Genomic DNA, 19878 nt, shown 5'->3' with positions numbered 1-19878 from the left:
GTTGCATTTTAGAGACCTAAAACAAACAAATGCATTGCAGGGTTGTTGACACTTGCTTGAAAGAAGAATGGTGTATCCGTAAATACAAGGCTCCTGTCCCTATTAATGTGACATGTACATTTTTTTTATACTCAAGTCGACTTGGCCATGTAAACAGGGTTATTGTCTACCCCCACGGGTGTGACAAAATCATTTGCGAGAAAGAAAACTTTGTTTCACATTTTTCGAGAAAACGCCCTATTTCAAAAATTGTCATACTTCAGTGGTTCATAAATTGTGAACCACTTTTCAAATTATTGTGACTCATGATTGTGAAGCCTATTACAATTTAGGTGCTTCTATTTTTGCTTACTGTAAGGCTTATCCTTCTTTCTCTATTCATTTATACACCACTAGAGCTTCATAGATGCATTTGGGATGACACAAACAATGCTATTTAAACTTTTCTTTACAATGCCAATGCAATATTTTCTTTAAAACCTCGTGTTTTGTCAAGTTTCTATTGTGCAATCTTAATGCTTACAATAGTCAATAAAACGATAGAAATGTATTCTGGAAAGCAATAATTTTTTGGTTGACCAGCTTGAAACAGGAGGTTTCAAATTTTAAAATTTGTGTTCTGCCCAATCAATGTCTTAAGTTAAAAAAAGTATTAGAATAAAGGTTGTAATTTAAGTGGTGCAATTTAGTTGTAACATTATAGCGACACTTTTTTGTCACTACTTTGAACTCTGCCTTATTATGTGAAAGCATGGTAATACTTCTACATTGTCTGCTTATGGTGGTGGAGATCCCCTACATATGTAAAGGTCGCCAGGCAAGTTTTGCGCTTGCGCACCAGTGTACCATGGGCACAATATCCTGTGAAACCACTGAGCTCCTGTAGGTCAGTTGGTAGAGCGTTGGGCCTGGTTAGCCCAGGGTAGTGAGTTCAAACCTCATCGGGTGCTCGATTTTTTAGATCCCACTCCGAATTGTCGGGACATTTTTTGTGTATTATTGTAAATGCATGCGATATAACTGCATTACACAAAATTGAATTTTGAGGTAAATAACGAATTTGCAGAATTTTTTTTTATATGTGACGATTACCGCGGATACATGTATCAGTGTTTTCTAAAGCTCAATCCCAACTATTTGTTTGTAAAAGCAAGAAACAATTTGCATATGCTCGTGCCTGTCCCCCTTATTTTTCACTAGTTGCACCACTGGTAGCGCTGGAAAAGTTTTGCACTGATGCAATGACAGTTAATTGTGCATACATGAACAACACATTTAAACGTTACCGTACAAGACATTTAACTCGAAAAGCGGTGAAAAGAAACTGCCCTCATATGACGAAACCACATGATTGGAACATAGTTTTCAACGAAATTTTGAATTATTATCTGCCAACTTGAACAGGACATCAAACATAACTGTAAATTCATTCTATAAATACCCAAACAATCAAATTACCTCTAAATTACTTTGTTCATCATGGTGAGCATTTTCTATTGATGCGGATGGTACAGATTCAGCATCAAATTCAAACATGTCACCATAACTGCTTGAATTTACATCATGATCTATACAAAATATCATAATGTGGCATACTTATTTCATACTCACATATTTAATCCATAAGGACTGATAAATAAGGCATGAGTATGCCTAAAAATTCACAGACAAGTAGAGAAATGTTGTACATACAGGGTTTTCACACATTCTTGTGTATCATTTACAATAAACCTGAGTAAAAGTTTTTTTTTCATCTCATAAACCAAATTTGGGTGGATTTTCCTGCTTCAACCATGCATCTGTACATTAAGCCAGGGCTTCTCAAACCACAAATCATGGTCCCCAAATGAAAGCGTTTTTGTTTGAATTTTGTTTAAGTTATTTACTGTAAGGGTTGCCCAAACAAATTCTTGCAAAACAAAATAGCTTAAGAAACCCTACTAAACCACTGTTTCAGTTAGAAACTTGCTGTAACTGCATTGTTTACATCACTGTACAGACCTGTTAAATGATCGTGACCTACTTGTCACAGGATTTCTCAGTCTACATGCTCAGCACTTTTCAAAAAGTGGTGCTGTACATTGCTTGGCGATCAAAAGGTCACAGTTAATATAAGTGACAATCACTAATTTCTATAAAACCATGGACAATTCAAGACTTGGCTTCAAATGGGTGAATTTGAAGTAAAATGGATTTGATGGAGGCCATATTTGAAAGATGCTAATGATACACTGCAGCAGAAGTCTTAGTACCATGCTCTGGTAATAAAAAAAAATAGTTAATTATTAATATTCTATAAATTTACAGAATTTGTTTTGTGTATTTGTATCCTTATGCTATATTTGTTTTATGAATAGTATATACATTTGTATTCAAAGCTGACAAATTTCTGACAAAACACAAAATTTTAAGTTCATTTCAAATATGTAACTATGTGTAAGCAAAATAAGATGTTAAACACCCAATTACTATTTACTGTAAGTATATGTTTAACATGTCGTTAAATCTTCTTGTCATGTTTGAAAGTGGCTATAAATTTGTAATCTATCCTTGGCTGTTGAAAAGCAGCAAGAAAATAACTGCACACTTTTTGTTTACTTTTAAAACTCCATTTCACCAAGCTATAAAAAATACTGATACAATATCCCCAAAGAATGTTATGAATACGTATCAAATATTATTTATTGCACATTAATGCAAACAACAAACATGTCCTGTAGTTTTTTTTTCATGAAATTCACATGACCAAACCAAGACCATTTTGAACTGGCTTAAGGTTTTTTTAAGACAATAAGTAGAACAGGATTGATTTATAAACCTTGAAATTTAAAAAATTACTGGAACTTTGTTGTTTTACAACATACTTTTTAGTTTCTGCTCCCATAACACAATAAGGTTTTATTGTCAAAATGTAGTGCAGAACAGGTCTTCCCTAGCCACTGTTCAGCAATAAAGTTTCCTTGTGCATTTCTTTTTAAAAAAAGAACTACACAAACTTTAATATTTTCTTGACGATTTGGAAGGCATGCATCATAATATCTCAAGCAGAAATTAAAGCTTCTTTAAATAAAGAGGAAGGAAGTTGATACAAATGTTACATTTGAGATGCCTTAACAATGCTGTAACAATCCACCAGTACAATGTGATGCCCCATCACCATAGTTTATACTAAACTGGTAAACCAGAATAACCTTGACACATGACAAGTGAAAAACATGCTAACATGGGTTTGTTACTTTATTTAAAATATTCAATATTACATTAAGCACATATTTCTGACTCTTGTTGTTGAGACCAATGATCAGAAGGCGTACAGTTAGCAATTTGTTGCTGACGCTACCAAGTATAATATTCAACAAATTCAAAGGTCTTCTGGCAAAACTTACTTATTCGGTCGACATTTCGGTCATTATCCAACTGACCTTTATCAGCACAAGTACGTAAAATGCAAACATGTCGATTGTACAGTTAGCAAACTGTTACATAATCTCTACTAAAATACATGGAAGCTAGGTTTTTAAATACTACAATTGAACATGATGCTAAAACAACATTTCACATTTTTTTTAAAGCCACCTATGATGGCAAAAAGCAGTTGTGGAAACTCCACCCTTGTTTTTATGCCAAGTAATTTTCCACCATGCCCTGTAAAAGGCTATGTAAAAGGGTGGTGTTTCCTATAGTTTTAAATTACAGTGTAATGTACAAAAACAAAAGTAACACAAACATACCAAAATTGCTCTCTTCTGTGTCTTCATGAACAAAATTAAGTGGTCTGTAAAATATAACATGTAATTAAATTGTGTCATTAGTGAGAAATCAGCTAAGTCTCTGCATTCGTTTAGAAAAACAGTAGGATATTCATATTTTTGCAACAGAAGACACTTTAATATAAAGTCATTCAATTGAAAATGTGTTTGGTAGATTCCATTTCAAATCCAGTTTCTTCTAGTTGTTGCCAATATGAATTTATATGGTGTTGCAATTTATAGAAAAATGAATCATTTAAGTAGCCGATCATTCCGGATTTTATTGATCCATCCCAGATCAACAAATTTTGATCAAAATTAGCCCCCTGGTTAGTCAATATTTTGACAGAAAGAGCAACAAAAATTGGAACTGGATTTTGCAAAAAAAATGAATCGTTCAACTACCCACTCATTTGCATTTTTTGTAAGTTCCAACTCTTCTCTATGCAATGGCATCAAATTTAGTTGCTGAAAAAGTGCCAAAAAGCAGTCCGTGCTCCAATTGAAAGTTCAAGGGAATGTTAAATCAGAAAACGATTCCATTCAATAGTTTGGCAATTAGTAGCAGACAATCAGCATAGATAAGCAATTGTTTGGCAGTACACAAAAATACAATAATGCCTTCTATATTAAGGTTTAGAGATGTTCCCATAAAATGCCCGGGAAGTGAGCATTATGCATCAATTATTAAAAAGTTTTTTTTACAAAATGATTTTTTTAAAACTGTTTTTTTTAATCTGCCAAAGGTAATGCTTAAATATGTCATTATGCAGAAAAAATGAAATTTATTTCATATAAATTAGTATATTCTGTTTTTATAGTGAGATTGTAATTGGTAGCCAAACAATCCCACCAATGATCTTGAAGGTACAGTTTGCCCAATGCTGTACCCCCAAGATCATTAGCGGGATTTTTTCATGGCTAATGAGGACTAACACAGGATCTACATTAACCAGCAAGCAAGAGAAAGTTCAACTTTTTCCACAACAGTAGCCTGTCCGCAGCTCTCAATGATTATTATGGCTTTTTTGCACATAATAGTCGTATTGTTATTAAAAATGATTTGGTTGACTAAAAGCAAAATGGCATATTTGAAACAGGATGTTGATGCAAATTTTTGTGCCACTAATAGTTGTCCATGGTGTATACCATATAATACATGTGAAGATGCCCAAACGCCTGTACAAAGCAATGTTGATGAGGAAATTGTCCCTTCACAAACACTCTTTGATGCAGCATCTAACAACACACAGTTGCTGATTACTTGTACAATATGTGAACTGGAATGAATTTTATGTTTTCAATGAAATTTATTGTTAGTTTTTTTGGGCATTTTATTTGAAAGGAAATAACAATGCAACACAATTTTGCTCAAAGGTGTGTGGAAGCAATAGTATCCATTAATCGTTCCAAAATGTTCAGCAATCTGTCCACATGTGCACCTGATTTGCCTCCACCTCTCTGTATGAATTTCTTAATGCCTTGCCTGTGGACTTTCAGAATCTAAAAATGATTGGCACAATTTATATACTTTAAATAAGTGTCTTTTCCCTTACCTGGAATCCAGCTGCTCTTATTTTCCATTGTAATGATCTCCTTGATGACCCAGAGCTAAAACACAAACAACACAGCTTAAAACCAACATAAATGTAAATATAAAATGACTCACAAGCTGAAAATCAGATGTACAGATTAAACATGGCGAGATTAACTGTCGGCTTATGCCAAATATAAACTAAGAAACACTCGACAAAACTGGTGTGAAAGATAAAGCAATATAAGCGGTTAGAGAATGGAAAGCAAAAGGGAAAAACAATGTACTGGAAAGAACAGTAAAAGATGTGAGATAACTTGCTGGTAGTGTCCAGACTCTACGTCACTAATAATGATAATCACAATAGCAACTAGGGATGCACTGAAAGTTCGGTTTTTGCAAATATTCGGAATATTTCTGCAAAATTCATGCGAAACCAAAACTTTTTTACTGTGTGCATCGCTGATATGCAAAGTTTAGTATAGGTCAGAATCATTGTTCCAACTACACGAATATGTTTGTTTTATTTGTGTATTGTCACAAAAATGATGAAAATCAACTATATGCTGTTGGTACAGCAGTCCAGGTTATTCTTTCAAGTATCAATGAAATGCTGGTTGATTCGGTTTCAGCCGAATAAAAAAATGGCTGTCTTGGTGCATCACTAATGGCAATGCAGTTGGCAAAAAACTACGGCAACAACCACAAAAAACAAGTTTTCCACTCGATGGAACAAGCATCGAGCCATTTGAAAATCAGAAAAAAATAATCAAGACACAGACGAAGCCATGTTGCATCACCACTTCAATGTGCAACATAATCACCACTGGCATACCGACATAGAACCAACATTCCACAAAATCAATGCAAAAATCAACATTAATTGCTTTATACCTGATATAAAGTGTTTTTTTGCTGCTTATCGCCGTAGTTTTCCACCAATTGGGATGCCATCATGATTATCATTATCGGTGACGTAGAGTCAGGATACCACCAGCAAGTTACCTCACATCTTTTACTATTCTTTCCAGTGCAGTATTTTTCCCTTTTTTTCCCATTCTCCAACCCCTTCTCTTGGTTTGTTTTTCACGCCAGTTTTTGTCAAGTGTCTCTTAGTTTATATTTGGCCGAAGCCGACAGTTAGTTTTACTATGTTTGATCTGTACATCTGATTGTCAGTTTGCGAGTCATTTTCTATTTACTTCCTTATATTTATGTTGGATTTAAACTGCACTGTTTGTGTATTCTGTGATATTGATGCCTGCGATTACAGACGAAGTATATATACATCCAGGAAAAACGCCAAACAAACAAACTAAAATCATTTACAGGAGTTGTTAAAAAAATATGTTGCTAGATCTTTGTTGGCCAAAGACAACAGGAGATTCCAAGTAAGCAAACTTTCATTCAACAACAATACTGCAATAAATTTTTAAATTAAAAATCCTACCTGTTGTGATTTTGCGGGTAGACTGAATGCCGCTTGGTTATACATTTGGGTAAAAATTTTTTGGTTTGGCTCATGGTGGAGCCACCCTGCTTGAGCTGCTTGCCACTTGAAAACCCTGTCTTGCACTTCAATCTAAGTTGTTGTCTTCTGTAGTACAAATGTTAGACATTTAAGACAGTTAATGTCTTTTCAAAAAATGTTCCTATCTCTCCAAATTGCAAAAACATTTTCTTGTTGTTCTTGCTCTTTTTCCATCTCCAAAATGTCTTGCAATGGAAGCTTATCTTAAGAATCAAATCCAAATGAGGAAGCTGATGACTTGAAAATAAACTTTATACATCAAAATGATCTTATGTTTACATTAATCATAAGTCTTACCATATAATAATTTATCCATTGTTTCAAAATATGGCCAATTTCATCCTTTCGATAAATGATGATCCCTTTATAATCACTTTTCAAACTTTACCATATTCATCATACTTGTGAACTACAAAGTAACAAAGTTTTAAAGATAATTAGAAAGTACATATGATACAATATACGTACATAGTAAAGTTGTAGCTCTTTTCACATCACTCAATCAATTTGTGTTTCTGCAGGATTTTTCATTTAACTTAACGTTCTTCGCAACTAAATTAAATCTAAAATCTGCTGTTTACTACACCTTTGCTTTGTGTTCACTCCTAAACAACATTTTCTGACACTTGACAGAATCCTCTACTTGTCATTTTATTGACTAGATCGGAACAATGCTTTTGTACTCTTGTTTACATAAAGTTAGTAAAAACATAAAGTGCAATTAACCTCTTTAAACATATGACATGGGCTATTTGCTTGTTTTAGTTGCCGACAGAGGCAATTTGCTAGGTTTTCACCAACACAAACCCAGGGAAATGACATGGAAACACGACCTGTTTTTACCCCAAAATGTATGGACTAAACACTTGGACATGGAAGCATAGTATATGAGAATTAAGTTTTGCAGGATAACCCAGTTCAAATATGTACAGAACTGTTGTTTTTAACTACTAGGGACCAAAAAATGTATTTACCAAACACATATTTTTAAAAATGTGGCAAAATTCACAGCATTTTCAATCTTGCATATTCCAAATTATCCTTCTGTATTTACCATTATGTGCAAACTTGTTGCTTTTTTGTTTTTCACTGATTTCTTTAATTAGAAATGTGTTCTCCAAACTCAAAATATAATGTAACAAAGCAAAACTACCCATTTTGTCACAAAAAAAAGGGGTAAATACCCCCTATTTTTAAATCTGTCCCTGATTACAGACACAGAAATGCATGTCTAAAAAAAATTTCCATTATTTAAATTAAAAAAAACAGGCGAACAAATTCTTCAGTAAACACTGGTCAATTAGAAAATTATTTGCAACATCGAAACACCCCAAGGGGCGGTTTCACATAACCAATTACGGTTTTTACCATTCCTTCATCTAAATCCAAAAGGAAAAAAGAAAAAGCACCTTGCTTGAATCTGTTTATTAGCAGTTGTCAAGTCACTGTCAGTTTCAAAATGCCTTCCCTTGTATGATGTGCATGGCAAAGAGCCTGTTGAAGTGCCAACACTTTCCATACTAAACCATGAGTTGATTTCATCAACAGATAGTTCTGGTGTTACTTTAAAATAGTAAGCCATCTATACAAAAAGAAACATCAACATAGTTTTCCTTTCGGAACATTACACAAGTATGGGAAGAAAAAATTAACAGAATGTAGAATCCACAATGGATTGCCAATCTCAATCCAAGCCTATAATTTGTCAAGAAAAACTCCAATTCAACATATATAACACATAATTGTATCCTTAATCTACCGATAAATTCTGATGAGCAAAAATAAAAGAATCTTAAAGTCACTTATAAATTCTCCAACAGCATCAACTTTATGATTTCTACCAAACATTCTCTTCAAGGAGTTAAAGACAACATAATAGGCTCTTTACACATATAGGCTAATGTAAGTATAATGGTATTCATGGTTCCAACTTCATCATCAATAGGTCTGATGTCACAATGCTGCAAATAAAGATTGGCTGAAAATGCATTGGTATACATAAGAGTTCCTACGTTTAGGCATGCTAGTTGCTGTTAATTCCAGTAGTTATATTCTTTCGACAATTCCTGTCTCATTACCCTGAGGAAGCCTTGTTGAATAACAGGCGAAACGTCGGTGAATAAAGTTATGTTTTTATATATGCCAGAAGAACAGATTATTAAGTTACAATATGCCTGGCAGCAACAAAAACATTATAATTCCTGCTTTGCCTAAACGTAAAATTTTCCCCAAAAAGTGAATTACTGCTGAGCTACACATGTTTCATTGAAAAAGTCCTATCTGCACCAATACATTTTCAGCCAATCTTTACCTGCAGCATTGCAAAATTAAACTAATAAATGATATGATAGCTGTAATCACCAAGTATTAGTAGCCTAAGTGACCTGTGCAGTGGGGCGATTCTGCCAATCATATGATTGCATAAAATAATCCTGCATTGTCTAATAAGTGAGACATACAAAAAACATTTCCAATTCCAAATGTCGTGGAAAAAAACATAAAACAAACCACGTTTCTATTATGATGTTTTAGCAGTGTTCAATTAGGGACATTTTTTATCTGAATTCTGACAACTTCATAGCGTTAGTCTAAAAAAACTACTTCGCAATATGTGCAACTTGATACAACTTTTATCGACTGATTTGTTTCAAATTACAATTTTGTTTTTAGATTTTTTGACCAAGCTTTCCTTTACCGATGACACGTTCTGATGATCACGGCGGGAACATCATTACATAAACATCGTATTTCAGCTAACCGTATCTCACGTAAAGTCTGCCATAAAAAACAGGGCCCATCTTTGGAACATTTGACCAAACCAGAACCCACAATTTACAGTGGCGGTTCGCAGCTAAGTGTGGTGCTGCTTTGAAAAGTTTTCGAGTATATTTATACATAATATATATATATATATATATATTTTTAATTCGCAGAATTCAACGGAAGGAGAGATTTGTCGCACAATTCGCTGGAGGGAAGCATTTGTTGACCATTATACCCAAATAAACTAAGAAGTACATGCAACAAACAATATACAGGCGCTTATGGAAGGAAGGATTTGTCGCAGAATTCAACGGAGGGAGAGATTTGTCGCACAATTCGGCGGATTTGTTCACCATTATGACAGAATGTACTGCAAAGTACAATGAATCAATGAATGTTGCTCTGTTTTGCGGCGTTGACCTTATTTTTGTGTTCATATTGTAATGTTTCTGAGAAATGTCGTTTTGCTAACTTTTCAATAATTTAAAACGTGCTTTTTTGTTTCTTACAGGGCTTGCATTGTGATTTTGCCTGCTTGATGTTCAAGCATTTGAATAACAAACCATCTCATGCCCAAATAATTGAAATAATCGGAGATGCAGTTTGCATTGAACAGGCAAGTTTCACCTAATACACAGCTCCGCATCCATGCTTTCCAACCTACAATGTTAATCATACAAAAAAAAAACGCTTACAGAATCCAAAATCCGCACCAAAGTGTAATGTACATAATTGCTGCAAATAAATTTATTTGGGAGAAAAGCATGCATCACAATAGTTTTGTAAATTGCTGTTTTTTTTATATTACTTGTGCCAAACGCCACTCAAATAACGTAGTTTTGTGAAAGGCGAACTAACACACAACACAGTGTTGTAACGCGTCTGTTTGGTTTACAGGAGTTTTTGTCCAAAAATTGTGTTGTTTTTACTATTGTGTCTTAAGAAAATGTATTTCTGTGAATTTGTGATGCAATAGGCCTATATGAAAAATACCGAATTGTATGTTTTAGGTTTACAAATCCGAAAAACCCGTTCGATTTCAGGGAGTTGATCTTACTCGAAGGAAAAAAACAACTTCTTCGAAAAGCGCATCGGCGAATATCAGAAAGCTGGTGTGATGGCAAAAGCGGAAGACATGAAATTTACGCTAGATGCAGACTTTAAACCGTTTCCATTGTCATTTATTATATTTCTATCTTCGACTTACTAAAATAACTGGCATTGTTGTTGTTTTTCTTGTGGGAATCCAGTAATTTCGAATTGAAATGGCCGATTTTTTAAGAATATTCTCCAAATATTCGTGCATGTTTGCTACTTGAGGTCGAGTTTTACAGAGAGCAGGCGTGGATGGCTGCGGGAAATTGTTATTACATTTACTATTGAACGCAGAATGTACACCCACAGACAATAAACGTCTTATTTGGACGCCTTATCAGACCATAATTTGGTTAAAAAACAAAATGGCACCTAATTATAAAAAGAAATGTCCCACAAAGGTTGCAAAGAAAGTAGTTGTTAAAAAACTGCGTCCATTATTGCTAAAAAATGTATTAATGCTATTTGTTCACCGACTTAGCACGACGATTGTTCCGTGCAGGAGGAAGGGGGGCCTTATCTTTCCTCAGTCCACTGGGGGGAACAACAGATTATTCACTTACTTTAAAAATATTTTACATCATATTTTCCAAACCAATGCATGTGATTGATGTAAATTTAACTATGTCTGTATAAAAAAAGCTAGACCCTTGTCCCAAACCACAACCGACACGTTGGTATAAACTTGCGGTTAATATTTACCTAATGTATTCCATTTTCTCAAGTGTTCTCTAAAATTGTGTATAAGCTGCAGACAGATGGCCACTGTTTCGACATAAAAGGTCTCATCAGTGCATCTGGTGTGACTATAAGACGACTTTGCTGACCAAACGGCCAAGCAAAGACTTCCACTTTGTGGTGACTATAAAATCACCGTTCTTTAAAATGCTTACAATTGTCTTTAATAATCTATTACGTAAAAACACCACAAAATCAGACGAGACAAACCAGACCTCCGTCTAACGATCGACTGGTCGAAAACGAACTTGATTGTTTATTTCGTTTCAAGGCGTTAATTTAAAACAAAAACTAAACAAAAAAATACTTAATGGCAAAGATATATCATTGTAATGTTTAGGAACAATCTTTGGCAGGTTGATCTGGTAATAAATCACGTTTGAGTTTTATTCAGTTACCTACATCCTTCATAAGTTTAAAATAATGTTTTGCACTGTTTTTGTATAAAATTGAATCAATGCAGTTTGTTTTCCCAGTTTCGAAACATTACAATGACATGTCGTAGCCATCAATTAAATAAAAATGTTTTCTTTTGAACTAATGCAGTAAAACACGACATAAACAACCAAGTTTGGTGGTGCTATATATGCCTAAATCAACAAATCGTTTACAAGAAAACACTTTCTTTGAAGAAAGCATTTTACCTTGGGTCACAGGAGTTTTTAACCGATGCCTGTTGCTCTTATTGATAGGAACAATAGCCCGATGAATTGAGTTTAAATACATTAAGTTTGTTGCCGACAGAATGCTTGTTGAGTTGGACTGTCCAAAGTCGATGAATCTGAACCGACGTAGCTATTGGCGACGGCGTTGCTGTGTCTCCCACCTGAGAAATATATCGTTCAAATTAATTTCGTTTGAAACAATGAAAAGCGTGGGTTAAAGAAATGTATGCAATGCAGTTAAATGGTGAACACGCGCACAACATGCAGTTTATTGATCTCACGATCCGCGACAGAAATGTTCTAACTCTGGATCACTATCGAAAGCGGAAACTTAATTTTTTCAGTATATCCAATAAGTTAGGTGACAATAATCTTATGTCTGTTGTGCCACAAGTTACGAATTTAAGACACGTTTTTTAATCAACTGATTTCGCTGGAACCAAGACGACACCCAAGCGAAGATAAACTTTGCTAGACCTCAATAACTGTTCCTATCGTAAAATCAAGGTATCGAGATCATTTCAAGTATCCTTCTCCCCCAAAAAAAGAGGAAGTTAGGTTTTCATTTTAAGTTTTTTTTTCACCTTCCTCTTTTTTTTGGGGGGGGAGAATACTTGAAATGATCTCGATACCTTGATTTTTCGATAGGAACCAGCTATTTTGGTCTATAGCAAAGTCTTGTGGCACAACAGACATGAGATGAATGTCACCTAATTTGTTGGATATATTCGAAAAATTAAGTTTCGCCTGCATAGGCATCTTTGGCTGTACTTACCAGTAAATTATTACACATCGCAAATTAAAACCCAGTTCTAGTTTTTAAGGGAGTGTCTTCCCGCGCCGCAGATGTGCACGGTTTTCGGTAGTGATCCAGGGTTAGCAAATTGCTGTCGCGGAACGTGCGATCAAAAGTCGCATGTTGTTGCGCGTGTTCATGTTTTAACTGCGTTGCGCATAAGTTTCTTTAACCAACGCTTTTCATTGCTCACACGAAATTACTTTGAACGATATAAATCTCGGGTGAAGGTCTCAGAAACGTCATCGCCAATAGCCACGTCAGTTCAGATTTATTGACATACCAGCGGAACATTAAATGAATAACATTAGTTGGCCGTCGATCGACCGCTCTTTTCCGACCTACTTGTTTTATATTTCTTTTTGATTGATACATTTAAAATGGTTTGCTTTTCTGTTGCGTTGGCCTTTTCACCCGCGGGTGCTGTTGGTAAGTATAGTGGATCAGTGTAATAAGTCTCATGTGCCCTGACATTCTGTAGGATCGCATTCGAAACAATACCGCTTAAACACAAGCGACTTGAATTGACTGATGGTCAATAGTTTTGTCAATTTCGACCCAAGATATTTTCAACATCTCGATCGTTTTGCTGCGAATATATGAACGACATCTCCAGGTTGGGAAGAGAAAGGTGACGCACATATTTTACGCACCGAATGCTCTGCTGACATTGTTATTCTTAATGGTAACGTTGAGATTCGTTCATACATGGTTCTGATTGCGACGACCACAGCAAAGCATCAAGTGAACCCCACTTGCAACTATAACATGGAAACCGTACAATGTGTAAAGCTGTAATGATGAAAACAAACAACTCAAGCTCACAGAATGTAAATGCGGGCAGTGTTTACCCGCAAGCAAGGTAAAAGATTACAATACAAGTTCTTTCAGTGAAAGAAGGGAGCAGAAATACATAACACATCTGGATAGGTTGATTTTACGATAGGAACAGCTATTGAGGTCTAGCAAAGTTTATCTTCGCTTGGGTGTCGTCTTGGTTCCAGCGAAATCAGTTGATCAAAAAACGTGTCTTAAATTCGTAACTTGTGGCACAACAGACATAAGATTATTGTCACCTAACTTATTGGATGTACTGAAAAAATTAAGTTTCCGCTTTCGATAGTGATCCAGAGTTAGAACATTTCTGTCGCGGATCGTGAGATCAATAAACTGCATGTTGTGCGCGGGTTCACCATTTAACTGCATTGCATTTTAACTGCGTTATTTTAGTAAGTCGAAGATAGAAATATAATAAATGACAATGGAAACCGTTAAAAGTCTGCATCTAGCGTAAATTTCATGTCTTCCGCTTTTGCCATCACACCAGCTTTCTGATATTCGCCGATGCGCTTTTCGAAGAAGTTGTTTTTTTCCTTCGAGTAAGATCAACTCCATGAAATCGAACGGGTTTTTCGGATTTGTAAACCTAAAACATACAATTCGGTATTTTTCATATAGGCCTATTGCATCACAAATTCACAGAAATACATTTTCTTAAGACACAATAGTAAAAACAACACAATTTTTGGACAAAAACTCCTGTAAACCAAACAGACGCGTTACAACACTGTGTTGTGTGTTAGTTCGCCTTTCACAAAACTACGTTATTTGAGTGGCGTTTGGCACAAGTAATATAAAAAAAACAGCAATTTACAAAACTATTGTGATGCATGCTTTTCTCCCAAATAAATTTATTTGCAGCAATTATGTACATTACACTTTGGTGCGGATTTTGGATTCTGTAAGCGTTTTTTTTTGTATGATTAACATTGTAGGTTGGAAAGCATGGATGCGGAGCTGTGTATTAGGTGAAACTTGCCTGTTCAATGCAAACTGCATCTCCGATTATTTCAATTATTTGGGCATGAGATGGTTTGTTATTCAAATGCTTGAACATCAAGCAGGCAAAATCACAATGCAAGCCCTGTAAGAAACAAAAAAGCACGTTTTAAATTATTGAAAAGTTAGCAAAACGACATTTCTCAGAAACATTACAATATGAACACAAAAATAAGGTCAACGCCGCATCGCTGGGTATGGACATTTTCGACCACCACATATCCCCCTTTACATGGTTGCCTTTACAATTTATACAAACCTCATCACGGCTGATGAGTTCATAGGAAAAGGTAAGACCAGGCACGAGGCCCCTTTTTTTCAACCAGAATATTGCAGCAAAGGAATCACTGAAGACAATGCCTTCCACCGCAGCGAATGCAATCACTCGCTCTGCACAGGTTGACTGTTGCTAATTTATCCATTTGAGGGCCCACTCAGCCTTCTTGCGAACACATGGCATAGTTTCGATCGCGTTGAACAGGTACTCCCTATAAAAATATGGTTAAACAAAATGTAATTTTGAGATAAAAGGTTGACGATTGACGTTAGGCTTACAAAACTATGGTGGTGTTGCAGAACATGTCAACATAACAAAATGCCTATTAGGAATTCACAAAACAGAGCAACATTCATTGAAAAATTATCATATTGTTAGTGTGAAATATGTAAACTACATACCTCTCTCTTGACTGTCTCGTGCATAAGTATTGATCAAAAGAGAGTACATCTCGAAATGAATATTCTCAATTGCAATTTGGAAACCATAGAAAAATCTGGCTTCAGTCACTTGCATTTATTGAGCAAAACGTTCGACCTAATTGTAACAATTCATTTTACCAAACCATACAAGCTTGTTGAAAGTTGTTTGTAGTATTTGAGTAACTTACGAGATTTTCATTAACTATCCCGTCGGAAGCGGCAAAGAATTTTGCACCCCTTCCACTGTTCAAAAGGAAGCCTCTGCTTTTCTTGTACATTCTCCATATGTCATGATATTGAATAGGAAAGATGACAAATCGTCGTGCGTTGTCACGAAGCAATGGCCCAATTTCCCTGTCGTTCTACTAAAAAAAAACAATATCTAAATTGTAGTTATGTTTTAAATCCGTTTAGTTTTTACTACAGCATGAGATTTACAAAAAAAAAAAAAAACTGAAGTAGCAAGTTTAAGAGTAAACCAACTTACCGTTTCTTGTTTCAATTCGTTGATTTTGTTGACTTGAACTTCGCAAGGAATATTAGAGTTGCATGCCATCATGTTGGTCTTCATCACGCTATGCAGCTACCATGTACTTGCTTGCTGGGAGCTTATTTTTTCACCTATGCTTTTTTCGCTGGTGGTTGTTCTTTCGTTGTACTATTACAAAACGGCGCATAACTCTTCCCCTACTCTCTTTTTAACTGGTTCTTTTACGAAGCTGCATGATAGTCCAGCTCGAAACGTATTGTGCGGTGCTTCGGCTGGACCAAATAAACATAAATAAAACAACGCGTGCTTTCACTATAACCACACAAACCAATCAACAGTCTGAAAAGCTGCGTGAAAAGCTCCAAAGTGCCCACTCCCGCTCCGGAGACGGAAAAGAACAACTAGCAATTTTCCCACAGCGCCGCGTCAAGACTAGCACAGCGTGTGCTCTGACTTTCATCGTTAAACAATACGCAGTGTGCACTCTTCTTTGAACGTCCGTTTGTAATATCAAGTTTGGTTCGCATGTCGCTGTGATGTTAATTAGAACGCATGCACCTAAAGCTAATTACAACGCATGCACCTAACGCTAATTACAACGCATCCACCTACCCTCTTGTTCGCTTGCTAGCTTTCTTTTTCACCTATCCTGTTTTCGCTGGGGAATTTTTCTTTCGTTGTTTTATTGCAAAGCTAATTACAACGCTTCCACCTACCCTGTTATACGCTTGGGAGTTTCTTTTTTTTTAACTGCCCTCTTTTCGCTGGGAACTTTCTTTCCATTATTTAAAAATAAATAATATTATCGCACATTTTTTACCAGTCAAACAATTATTAATGCGAACAAACCTATATCAGCGATACGCCGCCCCCGTGTACCAATTACCCAGCTCCAAATGCATTGTGCGGTGCTTCGGATGGAAATAAACCAATCAGAAGCCTGCATGAAAAGGTGTATGAAATGCTCCCAGGCAAATCGAAAGAGCCAAACATCCGTGTCCACGCCCGCTCCAGATTATAGAGAAGAGAACAATTAACACTTTTCCCTTTCATACCATCGTACTGCACTCGAGATTAGCAATCGGCCAAATGTATCAGCACGTCATGCTCGGTTTAACTTAGTTATAAATATCATCCTTATAAAGTGATTGTACTTTTTTGGTATGTGATCGTTTTGATCAGAGTCGGCTTCAACTTTCAACGTTGTAAACTGATCGTCCAGCTCGAAAACACAGTGTGAACTCTGTTGAACGTCCAATCAATTCGTTTGGAATACCAAGTTTGAATAGCTCGAGTGATTTTTATGACCTGCGTCAGCCAAATTAACAATCACACACAGCGACAGGTCATAAACAAACAACCATCGGCGTTCTGACTTAAAATCACTGTGATCAAGCAAAAGCACAAGTTATTTTACAAATAAAGGTGTGTTTTGACACGGAGTAATTTGATATTGTAATTGTTACAGGTGAAATGCTTCTGCTGTGGTCGTGGGCTTTTTAATGCGATCTCTAATATGGAATGGCTAGAACCCAGTTTGAAAGCTTCTTCACCGTTTTGACTCAAGTTTAAACGGTTGCTATCCATGTTTGTCGGTCAGGAAAATGTTATTCCGTCCTGGCCCTATGTCAATCGAACACATCCATATTCGGCACGACAGCTATACACTTTTGTTTAATAAACAAACTCTTTTTCAGTTCTGGAAACCAGCGTGGGCAACAACGCAGTTTTCACAACAATAGATTTCGCAGTGGGAAATTAAAGCAAGCGTAAAACTCTAATTGATCGGAGTGTGAACTTGTGTTGACCTCGACGTGATTGAGAGAACAATCAACAATACCCCCCCCCCCCCCCCCCGCTCACAGGGTCGTACAATAGCAGGTTACTCGGCTCAACACTCTGATCTTGCACTTGGCTCAACTTGGCCTCATCCTCTTTCATCCTCATCCTCTTTTATCCTCATCCTCTTTCAGCTTCATCCTCTTTAATCCTCATCCTCTTTCATCCTCTAATTACCCGTTGAGCATGATTTGTGATAAACACTACTCACATTGTATGATTCATCGAGAGGCCCTAGTAGCCAAAAAGATTTCTCCTGATCTAAATGTTGTTGTGCAAGATGCTGTGAAAGTTATTAACTTTATTAAGAGTCGCGCACTCAATACCCGTATTTTTGCAAATTTATGTGGTGAAATGGAACCAGAGTTCAAAACCCTTTTACTGCATTGTGAAGTAAGGTGACTTTCAAAAGCCAAAGCTGTAAAAAGGCTATTAATGTTGAAAAATGAAGTCATGAACGGACAAAAATTCAGATTTGGTCCAACATCTTCGCAATGAGAGCTAGCTATTGAAATTATGCTATTTGTCAGATTTGCTTGAAAAACTGAACGAACTTAATTTGTCCACCCAAGGAGAAAACACTAATGTTTTTACATTGAAATCTAAAATTCAAGCCTTCATCAAAAAATTAAACATCTGGAAACAAAAAGTTGAAAAATATTCATTTGAAATGTTCTCATTTACAGAAGAGTTTTTGGCTAACAATGGTGTGGAATCAAACGTTATCAAACCTCTGGTAATCGACCATTTGTCAAATCTGTTGAAACAGTTTCAGAAGTATATTCTTTCAAAATTAGACAATATCAAATTAGATTGGATCCAAAACCCATTTGCAACGCAAAAACAAAGTACCGAGCATCTCTCTCTCAAATCTCAGGAAGAACTTGCTGATCTATCTTCTGATTCTAAGTTGCGGCTTGAATTTTCTGGAAAAAAGCTTTACACTTTTTGGCTAAGCGTCAGAGCGGAATATCCATCATTATCTGACTCAGCAGTGACCGCACTCCTGCCGTTTGTCTCGACGTATCTTTGTGAGTCAGCGTTCTCAACGTTGACGGCAATCAAAACAAAATACCGTTCCAGCCTAAGCAACATTGAAATCGTCTTGAGACCAGCATTAACAAGTATAATGCCACGTCTGGACTTGCTTTGTAGCAGAAAGCAGTCGGACCCATCACACTGAATAAGTGTTTGCTTTTTTGTTTTGTTTCCAGAATACCTACGTGTCAAGTAATAGGCTTCGAGTACCGGTAGCTTGTTTTTTGTTTTCGTTCGAAATAATCCCTTCAATAAATATAACACATCTATATTTTGCACTGTTTATCATACTATGTCTGAAGGGTCGCAGAAAATTTTAGGAGATTAAAAGGGGTCGCGCGCGAAAAAGTTTGGGAAGCCCTGGTGTATGGTTTTCTCGTCTTTACAATTCCCTTTTGTTTTACAATCACCGAACTCGTAACTGCACCGCCGATAACAACCAACTGTTTGGAACTTCTAATCATTCTTTCTCTCTTCTTTTACACCTTCGTCCTTTATAAACCGTCACATTCCCAATCATGCATATAAATATTGAGATATAGACCGTCGTCACTTCGGCGAAATAAAAAAAAAATTTACGAAAATTAGTTTACGCATGAGTGAATACAGCTCAATTCAAATTTATATGAAATTATAACAAGTTTCATACGTGATTCAGAAATGTAACTAACTAATCATCCCTCCCCCAAAAATACAATTTGAGGAAATTGACAGAATAATGAAAATTTTCACAAATAAAAGCAACATGGACCAGATCTATACCAATGTTACATACAAAAAGCAACTGTTAATGTAGGCCAAAAATCGATCTCTTTCCGGGCCATAGGATAAGTTAAAATCCCAACCGGCTCCACAATTCCCAGCGAAATGGACTCAAACAAAGGTCATTGTGTGTGACGGCTTAGAGGCTGCTTGTGAGCGCAATGGCGGCAGAGACATCTTGACAAAAAGCGAAAATTCAAACACTTTCCGGGCCATAGGATTTCCTATAATTTTGCACAGGGCTTGCCTACAGCATGCAGGTGAAGGTGATGTAAGTTAAAATCCCAACCGGCATCAATGGTAATTTCTAGTAAATTCAGTATCAATATGACTGATGACG

At 36.0% G+C, this 19878-nt stretch overlaps 1 protein-coding gene and 1 pseudogene across 1 annotated transcript in view; both read right to left on the bottom strand.

Moving 5' to 3' along the window:
* The window catches only part of LOC145911899 (ATP-dependent RNA helicase TDRD9-like), a 36124-nt gene extending 27728 nt beyond the window's left edge, over nt 1-8396 (bottom strand). The window contains 5 exon segments of the mRNA XM_082999336.1: nt 1459-1568; nt 5192-5252; nt 5306-5360; nt 6734-6880; nt 8224-8396. Coding sequence (XP_082855462.1) covers nt 1459-1568; nt 5192-5252; nt 5306-5360; nt 6734-6880; nt 8224-8396 — 546 coding nt within the window.
* Nucleotides 8397-14142: 5746 nt separating this feature from the next.
* LOC145911898 (ribonucleoside-diphosphate reductase subunit M2-like) lies at nt 14143-19240 on the bottom strand (annotated as a pseudogene).
* Between the last annotated feature and the right edge of the window lie 638 nt (nt 19241-19878).

Source organism: Ascidia mentula, chromosome 8 (genome assembly GCF_947561715.1).
Source record: "Ascidia mentula chromosome 8, kaAscMent1.1, whole genome shotgun sequence".
Classification (NCBI taxonomy): Eukaryota; Metazoa; Chordata; class Ascidiacea; order Phlebobranchia; family Ascidiidae; genus Ascidia; species Ascidia mentula.
This window is presented reverse-complemented; position numbering and strand designations above follow the sequence as displayed.